At 40.7% G+C, this 10653-nt stretch overlaps 1 protein-coding gene across 3 annotated transcripts; it reads right to left on the bottom strand.

Moving 5' to 3' along the window:
* Nucleotides 1-265: 265 nt before the first annotated feature.
* Nucleotides 266-7549, bottom strand: tal1 (T-cell acute lymphocytic leukemia 1). 3 transcript variants are annotated; one of them, XM_035799112.2, is made up of 4 exons: nucleotides 6925-7549; nucleotides 3035-3705; nucleotides 2560-2657; nucleotides 266-2122 (listed from the first exon to the last, which is right to left on the bottom strand). In XM_035799112.2, the coding sequence occupies exons 2-4, from the start codon at nucleotides 3550-3552 to the stop codon at nucleotides 1668-1670; spliced, it is 1071 nt and encodes a 356-aa protein (XP_035655005.1). In that variant the 5' UTR covers nucleotides 3553-3705; nucleotides 6925-7549; the 3' UTR covers nucleotides 266-1667. The 3 variants fall into 3 exon arrangements, with proteins under 3 accessions (XP_035655005.1, XP_035655006.1, XP_035655004.1); XM_035799113.2 differs by lacking the exon at nucleotides 6925-7549 and adding an exon at nucleotides 5348-6153 and having other exon boundaries at nucleotides 2560-2654; XM_035799111.2 differs by lacking the exon at nucleotides 6925-7549 and adding an exon at nucleotides 5348-6149.
* Nucleotides 7550-10653: the final 3104 nt, after the last annotated feature.

A 10653-nucleotide genomic window follows, 5' to 3' on the forward strand; every position in this document is an offset into this window, starting at 1 on the left:
CGTTTGCGAACTACTGCCCATGCAGATTGCAGACAGGCCTCTAATTCACAAAATGGGAAGCATCTTCCTGTGAGGGGTCTACCCACATATCCTATAATTCACTATGATTCTATACGTAGTTCTATGGGTCCACCTGGTTGATTTTAATACTTTTATGTTTCAGAAATGTTTCAAGTAAAATAGACCCACTTATCTAATAGATGATGGACAAATATAACATGAATTGGAAACGATTAGCACAACAGCACACGATTGTCAAGTTATTTTTCTCAATTTTTTTTATTTTGTGGTTTCATACAATTCTCTGGGAAATAACATTGCATGTATTTATAGATGGAAAGGTTTTATCCTACAAAATAACAACTTTATATGTAATACATCATAGAATTAAAAAGTACCAATTCTGGTTACTCAATAGTATGCTGAAATAGCATGTACATTATGTTAAATACAGTGGTAAAACACTTCCTTTATGAATGTTATCAATACAAGATAAATGAAAGAAGTGAATGTGTATAAATAGGATAAACTCAATGTACCGTGGTTACAGGGAAAGAAGCAGTTGAAAAAATGTTCCATTGTCCGTTTTATGTACACCTAGAGTGGAATGCTTGTACCTGTCTTTAAATATCTTTAGATACAGAGATATTATAATGTTGTTTTATTGTTCTGTTATTGGACAGGAATCATTTCCTCCTTTGTTTTGGCTCTCAGTTAACTTGAATGGTGTGTGTGAACTTCGAATGGTATGTGTGAACTTTGAATGGTGTGTGTGTGTGTGTGTGTGTGTGTGTGTGTGTGTGTGTGTGTGTGTGTGTGTGTGTGTGTGTGTGTGTGTGTGTGTGTGTGTGTGTGTGCACTTGCGTCGTACTTATAATCTCAATTACATGTTGTATGGTAAATGTTGCAACCATGTGGTTTATGTGAATATCCTATTAACAAGTAGACTTTTAAACATTTTGTTCTCCTCCCAACATTGACAGCCACACTGAGATCTCACACTTTTTTTTGTCTTGACCGATTATCGGTTATTATCAGTTATCTCACTGAATAACTATTTGTGCTGGGGATTAACTGTGCCATCCAACAACTAATGAGGTGATCTTCAAGAAAACCATTCAGGTCTGGACATTATTATTTGATAAACCCCAAATGTTAGGTTCTAAAGGAACTCAAATGAACTTTAGCGGACCCTAAAATGAAGACAAGTCACTTACATTTAGTAGTCTGTAGTACTTAAGAACACAGTTCTCATTCTTGTTTAGAGTCAAGCGGTGTACCTAAACAAACTTTCACCTTAGACAAGAAAAGGTATCATTTTGCAATTTCATGCCTTTTTCCAGAAACACCTTCACTGTTTTAAAATATTTTCTTCATTTTCAACTTAGTTTGTACTTTCATGACTTCCAAATCCATCACCTGCTTACAACAGCAGCTGGGACATGTTCCACCAGAGAACACACCCTCCTCTGGATTGGCCAATAACAGACAGAGCCATTGAGCGAAACAGGAAGAAGAGAAAGAGCAAATCTGTACACAGCACAAATGCATCACCATTCGACACACCCTATTGACCCCTCTCTACCCAGGTGGAAAAATGCTCCAAATCGCCAACCTCCTGCTTCTCACATTGTTTCTTTTCTTCTCCAAATAGGGAAAATGCTGAGTCATCTGTGGTTGTGTTCATCCATATGGAGTCCAGAGTGAGGATGGAGAACCCTGGAGGTTTGCGTTCGAGACTCGACAGACGAGTCCTGGTCCTCGGTGTAGCTGTCGGGACTCCCATCCCCTCCCAGAAGACTCCCGCAGCTGGAGTTGCTGGATGACAGCATGCCCTGGAGGAGCTCCTCCCGGACCAGGCTCTCCTCATGGCCCTCGGGAGCCCAGGCCCCCTCAGCACCACTGCTGCCCCCCACCACACCTTCCTGGTCGTCCAGTAGCTTGGCTAAGAAGTTGATGTACTTCATGGCCAGTCGGAGGATCTCGTTTTTGGAGAGCTTCTTATCGGGCGGGTGGGTAGGGATGAGCTGGCGGAGGTCAGCGAACGCGCCGTTCACGTTCTGCTGGCGCCAACGCTCACGGCTGTTGGTGAAGATCCGCCGCACAATTTTAGGCTGTGAGCCTGAGAGAGGGAGGAGGAGAGGGTGTTAAATACTGTAGGTATTCTGATGTGTTTGATAATACACTGTCTGCATACATCAGCAGTATGTACAGTATAGTTGAATCAGATGTGGTAGAGATGGGCTGTAACAAAAGCTTGCACTGTGGCCTTCCAGAACCTGAGATTGTCATCCCCATTCCCTACATGCCCTTTCCTTCTGTCTAAAGACCACCAACCCAGATGTCAGCTCTCTGTGTTAAACCACACTTTAATGGTATGACAGTTAGACTTGATGCAGCACTTTACAATTTGTCTCTCTGTATTCATGTTGCAGCTTTTCTCTTTAAAATGACTATTGTCCAGAAACTCCCTTCACCCCTTTGCACTCTGACAGTTTGATGCAATATCCAGAGCAACATGTCGATAGACATAATTATTAAAATCTAAAATACTCTTACCATTATCATCGTTGATTTCAATCTCATAAGGCGCGGGTCGTCGTTTGATCCGATGGCTGGGGTACATGCCATACTGTTCTGTCTCGCCACCATAGCTACTAGAGAAAGATGTAAAAGTGTGGAATTAGACCACACATTAATATATCTATAGACTTTTATACTGGTGATTTTGTTGGACATAACTATGACAGTTAATATAGTCCTACGCATTTCCATTTGCAAAGTAAGAAATGAAAAACGCAAAGCATTTATAATAACACAAATCATTATTATTATTACTATTTAATAGCCAATAATAATAATGAAAACAATTTAAATCGGAATGCACATTTCAGGCCTAAACTTGGGATAGACCTAGGCTACATAAATCCAATACATATCCAACAATAATTGCGCTGACCAAGAGCATAAACATCTCAAGACCACGCACATAATTTGGACATAAAAACATTACCAAACGGTTAGTATGCCTTACCTGTTCATGGTGGCGAGTGGTTGAGCAAAGTTACTGTACAGCATCGCTCGTGCAGGGAGAGGGAAGGCGAGCGGGCTCAACTGCACCATTCGAGTTTCGCTCAACAACGGGTCCCGGGAATCCAGTGGAAGGGGTATCTGCGGTCTGCACAGTTCCGTGGTCTTTACCTTGTGGTTAATGTCTGCCGTCTGCTCCCTAGCTTTTATATCCACCGGTCCTCCTCCCCTGGCCAATTCGATAACCGGTACTAACTTTTTTAGCTCGCTGTGGTACGCCGTTTCCTTGGAAACGCCATTAATGAAGATAGTCCCGTTGCAGTGCTCCCTGGGGACGCGCTTCCTCTCAGCTGAGTCCCCCGACGCCGCAGTCGTGTTTTCCTGTGTCTCGCTAACAGCTTCGCCCCCCTCCCCACTGACACGACCTGTTATGGAAGTAGTCAGGCTGTCGTGCTGTGGGGACTTGCACCCATTGACAATAGGACTGAGATGCCTAAATTCTGGTTTCCGTTTTTCCATCATTTCAACCGCTATTCGATAGATTCGACCGTGCGTAAAAATGCATGAAATGGCCTAGTAAAAACGCAAAGGCTTAATGGTAGGCTTTTCCGAGATTGACTGAGTTGAGCATCGAAAAGAGCCCACTCATCTGGCGATATTAATCCTTGATGTCACCTGCAAAAACAAGATAGCTTTTATGCTTATGCTTTATTGTTATGAATATTATCAACGTGTTCAACTGTTTGAGCACACTGTTGCATTTTCTGCCGCCCTTGTCAATTACAGGCTAACCAATTAACAATTTTGAATGCACTCTTGTAGTCCATCAGATCGGAAATACCATATCACATGACATGGCTACTACTTTAGAGAATAGTATAGTTTTTAAAACAATTGTTGTTCTATTTGGCCTGTACATAAAAGATAAATAAAGAATGTAACATAGCTGGCTTTGTTCTAAGTGCTACTCCACGTTCACGTGACCCTGACCTTATAAGCTGCTATTAACTGGCAGGGTGGATAACAATTCTGATAACGCACAGGTTTTAACAGGGAGGGGTCCTAATCATTCTTCCACATTGTTGCATTTGCCCAACAATCGTCGCGCCGTTAAACGGACGCGATATCTCTGCGTGGCTATTTAAAAAATATATATATATTTTATTTGGGATTTTTAGACAATTGTCTAAATCAACAAAAAAAAGTATATATTTTTTAAAATGTCCACGCAGAGATAACGCTTCCTTTTAATGTCTATTACAGACAATAGACTTAGACAAAATACAATAGACAACATTTCACATACATGGATCCCCAAAATTAAACATCAATATAATTAGCCTTTGTCTTTCGCTGGATCATTATCGTTATAATATAGCAGCCTATACCACACTCATATTCATTAAGTTGCAATGATAACCGCTGTCACTCTTGAGCACATATTTTTCAATTGAGCTCATAATTCTTCGTTCATTGTCTTTTTCTTTTGAATGTATTTTATTTGATATATTCTTACTTTGTTGCTTGAGCATAACTTAGTTTCAAATTAAATGTATTTCCTCCCATGCTGCTAAATGTTATTTCTTCCATGCTGCAAAATGTTATTTCTTCCCATGCTGCTAAAGGAATAAGTGTAGTGTTTTTCACAACCAATATTGTTTTGGTTATGGCTCGTGCGTTTAAAAGGTAATGACAATAACAGGGTATAGAGTACGTTTTTGCGTCGTTTATTTTAGGCTATCATTCATTATTAATGTATGATTTTGAACGTTTGAACCGAATTGAATCAGGTTTTAGAGTGCACAAAATGTGAGGCGAAAACCTTTTCATTCCATAGCCAAACTGTGTAGATAGACCTTGGCTTCACACATTTTTACAGAAACAGAGTGGTCATTTTCTGTTTCACAATAGCCTATAAAGATGTAGAGATTAATAACATATTTAGACTGGGCCTACATAACGAATATATTAGGCTATTGCTCCGTAACCTATATCAGAATGAAATTATCATCCACCAATTATTCTTAGCCTATAGCCTTCCCAAAGTATGTGGATATTGGACATTGACTGAGGATATGTTACTAAACGAATAAAAAAGGAAAATGTCGAAGCCTATTATATTGGTAGATAAAGTGAACGCCAAATCGACAGGCAAACTGCTGTATTTCCCTTGACCGAGAAACAAATTGGCTGCATTTTCAATAAGAAATAGGAACTTACAATGATAAACACTTTTCTATATTTCCATCACAGATAACATATCCACACCAACAACAAATATGACTTGATGATGCCTATTTGGGTGTGCTGTCCTTACCATAGCCGGAGTTTTGTTGATAGAGTATGTGTGGAGCCATTTTGTCGAGGGTCGTCCATGTCTGAGGTTTTAGATTCACTGACGTACTGTGTGGAAACTGGAAGTGAGGTTTTATATAATTCCACATCATGTCCAGTGTGGCGCTTAGTGTGGGGAACGAGCTGAACACCGGTGCAATGTGGTGACGAGAGATAAGGGCGCGCAGTTGCGCCCCCTTAACCATTATTTATACAATGATTCATTATTATTTGACGTTTTATCGAGGGCAAATGGGAGGACATTTTTGTTGTCTTATAGGCCTATTGAGAATGGATATGCACTGAAATATTGGCTAAGCGGGAAATTTGAAAGGAAAACATCCCATGTGCCTTGTAAAATGCTCCAAGGCTTAGTCCAAAATTAATTATAGAACAATGGGGCTTATTTAAAATCATATCCGTGAAGATGTTGACTTGAGAAAAATACTATCAGGCCGTGTTTGTTTTCACTAATATCTTAACCTTTTATGACGGAGAATAACTAAACAGTGCGTGCTAAAATCATTCATGAATTTGAATAAAATAATGCGACATGTACAATTAATATCATTGGTCTTCTGAATGTATTTCTGATAATATTGTATTGTGCAACAATGATAATTAATGAATTCTCTGTCATTTGGATCAAACTCTTAAGTTAATGCATTTGACAACACCCAGAACACTGTCAATCAATTATCTCTAACAAGTGTCTCTTGGGCCAGATATTCAATATTCACACGAGAGGTTTGCATGAAAAACCTAAATTGAAACAGCATAGCTTACACCTGGTAACCTACCTTGCCAATTATGGTTAGCATTATTATTTAGCTGGCTCTACAATGATGTAGTCTATTCTTATAGCTATATAGTCTATATGAAATAAACATATAGATCTACAGAAAAAAATTATAGGCTAAATCAGCTAAATTATCAGAAGCCTTTATCTTGCTTTGTTCATTTTGCAGGGGTTGCCGTCATTACCGAGGTAAAGACAGATTCAGGTTGGATACGCATTCGCCTGTAGTTTTCCTTACGTCCACCAACAGCAGCGAGGGACCGTCAACATAGTGACAATTCAACATTTCAATAGCTCTTCAACCATTACTCTTACAACATTCAAAACTGGTTCTAGCTAACCCGATGGCATAGACACACACATAGCTTTTTGGTTGTGACCTACTGACTTCAAACAAGGTTCAGAATGTACACTCAGCGGGCCTACACATTGCACCCCCTTTAGTTTGTCCATTTTCATCTCATGCAATTTTACATTAATTTTCTATGTTTTTTAATGTATATAATTTCAATAGCTACTTGGTCATGTGACCTACGGACCCCTGCTTGGACTCGGAGCCCCCCCTCTCCCGCCTTGATGGAGGTGTCCATGGACAAACTAAAGGGTGTGCAATATAGAAGGGTGGTCAGTGGACATTCTGAACCTTGTTTGAAGTCAGTAGGTCACATGACCAAGGAGTTATTGAAATTCAAATGTAAAAAAAGTTTGTACTTTGTTTACGCTCTCTAACTAATTCAACTAGGAATACAAAATGTCTTTACCTCAGTGCAGTCTTTACAGGGTCCCTGATGCCTTTGGAAACTTGGCAGAATTAGGTGTAAAACTCACAGGACCACCTCGCAGACGGAGATTTGGTGGTATCAGTGCGCCAGCAACCTGCAGGGTCATCCATCAAAGCAGGAGGCGAGACACTCGATGTGGGTATGGTGCGGTACAGTATACTGTTTGCTCAGAGATGCAAGCTTAGGTCCAACATTAGGTGTATTTTAGGCCTACATGTCTCCTTTGGGTAAATCTCAAAGACATATGCCGACATTAAATGAATATTCAATAATCAGTAGGCCTAGTGAACAGAACAAGTATCTAAATATATATGCGTGAGTCTATTTGAAATATATATATATTCTAGCAGATTGGCTAATTAGCCCATGTCAGACATTCAACATTTAGGCCTGGAAAAAAAGAAAAACTGTTGAAATATTTCCTTCTGTTCTTTGTCAACGCAGCTCCCTCTGTCACGACCATAGAAAAACAGTGTGGTCACGGCACATGACCACCAACATCCATCCTGTCAGTATCCAAGTGTCACACAATGTAAACTACCGTAGCAGGCGAAAAAACACACATTCTAAACCCAGAGGTGCAACATCGTGAGACTTCCGGGAACGCTTGTGAAACAGACCATACAGGCCAGGTTTGGGGTTTGAGAAGTCAATGAGAGAAGTGAAAAATTAATAATTCGTTTATTGTGCCTTTATATTCTCGAAATATAAAGGCACAACCTAGATAAGAGCCAATGTCTTAAGTAGTTTAATTACTCCAACCTCGTGAAAGTGATAAACTTAAATTTTTATTTTCGTCAAAAACAACTTTATATTAACGTGTTTCAGCGCATGAGTTTAGTTAGCTAACGTCGCCATGACATCGCCTACACGTGTGATCGTGGATTTCTATTGGATATGCACTTTCTAACTATCGTCATACTGTATCGCCTTTGTTTAAAAAATATATATTAAAAAAGAGACGCCTGAGCGGAGTAACCACATCAGTTTTTCATGGGGTATTTCAGAAGCCTATGAATGTGAATTCCTATGTTATGCTTTAACGTCCTCTGCTGGTCATTGGCTGGCATCACAAGAAAATGTATCTTGGAGCCCTAACTGTCAATACCCGCTCTCGCTGTCTCTCTCACGCAGGCTTGTAGAGTGGAAAAGCACCATAAAAAGTTCATAAGTTGCCACAGTTTTTAGTAGGCTACATCTCTCTCACATTCTTTTCTACTTCTTGTTTTTCTCTCTCCCCTCTCAAAATTCAGTTCAACAGAATGCACACATAAATGTCCAGAGGAGATAACTCACCCCTATCTGATATATTTACTGCAGTGTTATCCTCCACATACAACACCCTTTCTGCCAGTCACATTCTGTTAAAGGTACCCAAAGCACACACATCCCTGGGTCACTCCTCTTTTCAGTTCGCTGCAGCTAGCGACTGGAACGAGCTGCAACAAACACTCAAACTGGACAGTTTTATCTGAATCGCTTCATTCAAAGACTCAATCATGGCCACTCTTACTGACAGTTGTGGTTGCTTTGTTGTCTCTACCTTCTTGCCCTTTGTGCTGCTGTCTTTGCCCAATAATGTTTGTACCCTGCAGGTAGCCTATTTTTTAATTATTATTTTTCATTTAACTGAGCAAGAACAAATTCTTACTTACAATGACGGCCTAGGAACAGTGGGTTAACTTCCTTGTTCAGGGGCAGAACAACATATTTTTACCTTGTCAGCTCAGGGATTTGATCTACCAACCTTTTGGTTACTGACCCAATGCTCTAATCACACCTGCAGCCCCAAGTGGTTAGAGCGTTGGGCCAGTAACCAAAAGGTTGCTGGATCGAATCCCCGAACTGACAAGGTAAAAATCTGTCGTTCTGCCCCTGAACAAAGCAGTTAACACACTGTTCCCCGGTAGGACTTAATTGTTAATAAGAATATGCTCTTAACTGACTTGTCTAGTTAAATAAAGGTTAAATAAAACATTTTTTTTAAATAACATCTTTAAAAGGCCTATTTTTCTCCCTTATCGTGCTTATGTCCATATCACCCTTCAACACACGCAGGGACATCATTTCAGCTAAACCTGCCAGGGCAGCGTTTCCCAAACTTGGTTTCCCAAACGTTTTGGGTTTTGCCCTAACACTACACAGCTGATTCAAATAATCAACTCATCATCAAAGCTTTGATTATTTGAATCAGGTGTGTAGTGTTAGGGCAAAAACCAAAACGTGCACCCCTTGGGGTATGTCATGCCAAATAGTGTCAGATTTTGGAGATCATTACAGCCAAAATAACTTTATTATCATTCCTGCTATGTAAACAAAGCTGATTTCTGCAACAATATCGCTGTTTAAGATGAAAACACTACTTGGACCTACTTTTGGGTACCCTAACATGTCAACAACGGAAACATGGCTCACTCGAGACACGCTATCTGAGTCGGTACAGCCACCTGGTTTCTTCACGCATCGCGCCGACAGAAACAAGCATCTTTCTGGTAAGAAGAGGGGCGGATGGGTATGCCTTATGATTAACGAGACGTGGTGTGATCATAACAACCTACAGGAACTCAAGTCCTTTTGTTCACCTGACTTAGAATTCCTCACAATCAAATGCCGACCGCATTATCTACCAAGGGAATTCCCTTCAATCATAATCACAGTCATCTATATTCCCCCCCCAAGCAGACACATCGACGGCCCTGAAAGAACTACATTTTACTCTAACTTCCGCAACACATGGGGCAGCAGAGTAGCCTAGTGTTTAGAGCGTTGGACTAGTAACTGGCATTTAACCCACTGTTCCTAGGCTGTCATTGAAAATAAGAATTTGTTCTTAACTGACTTGCCTAGTTAAATAAAGGTAATACATTTTTTTTTTTAAATCCCCTGCCCTCCCTTCGGAAAAGCTGACCATGACTCTATTTTGTTGCTCACTGCCTATAGACAGAAACTAAAACAGGAAACGCCCTTGCTCAGGTCTGTTCAACGCTGGTCCGACCAATCGGATTCCACACTTCAAGATTGCTTCGATCACGTGGACTGGGATATGTTCTGCATTGCGGCGAACAATAACATTGACGAATACGCTGATTCGGTGTGCGAGTTTATTAACAAGTGCATTGGTGATGTTGTACCCACAGCATCTATTAAAACATTCCCAAACCAAAAACCGTGGATTGATGGCAGCATTCGGGAAAAACTGAACGTGCGAAACATGACCGAATACACACAGTGTAGCTATTCCCTCTGCAAGGCAATCAAACAAGCTAAGCGTCAGTATAGAGACAAAGTGGAGTCGCAATTCAACGGCTCAGACACGAGAGGTATGTGGCAGGGTCTATCAATCACGGACTACAAAAGAAAAACCATCCACGTCACGGATCACGATACCTTGCTCCCAGAAAGACGAAACAACTTTTTTTGCATGCTTTGAGGACAATACAGTGCCACTGACATGGCCCGCTACCAAAACCTGCGGGCTCTCCTTCACTGTAGCCAACATGAGTAAAACATTTAAACGTGTTAACCCTCGCAAGGCTGCAGGCCCAGACGGTATCCCCAGCTGCGTCCTCAGAGCATGCGCAGACCAGCTGGCTGGTGTGTTTACAGACATATTCAATCAATCTTTATCCCAGTCTGCTGTCCCCACATGCTTCAAGACCACCCATGTCACTTTTCCCAAGAAAGCTAAGGTAACTGAGCTAAATGACT

Source organism: Oncorhynchus keta, chromosome 22, assembly GCF_023373465.1.
Source record: "Oncorhynchus keta strain PuntledgeMale-10-30-2019 chromosome 22, Oket_V2, whole genome shotgun sequence".
Taxonomy (NCBI): Eukaryota; Metazoa; Chordata; class Actinopteri; order Salmoniformes; family Salmonidae; genus Oncorhynchus; species Oncorhynchus keta.

Excerpts from the sequence above, each read along its gene's own strand:
- tal1 (XM_035799112.2), bottom strand. The coding sequence starts at position 3,552 with ATGATGGAAAAACGGAAACCAGAATTTAGGCATCTCAGTCCTATTGTC. Across the intron at positions 2,658-3,034 it reads CCACTCGCCACCATGAACAG|TAGCTATGGTGGCGAGACAG; the intron begins GTAAGGCATACT and ends ATCTTTCTCTAG. Across the intron at positions 2,123-2,559 it reads TGAAATCAACGATGATAATG|GCTCACAGCCTAAAATTGTG; the intron begins GTAAGAGTATTT and ends TCCCTCTCTCAG.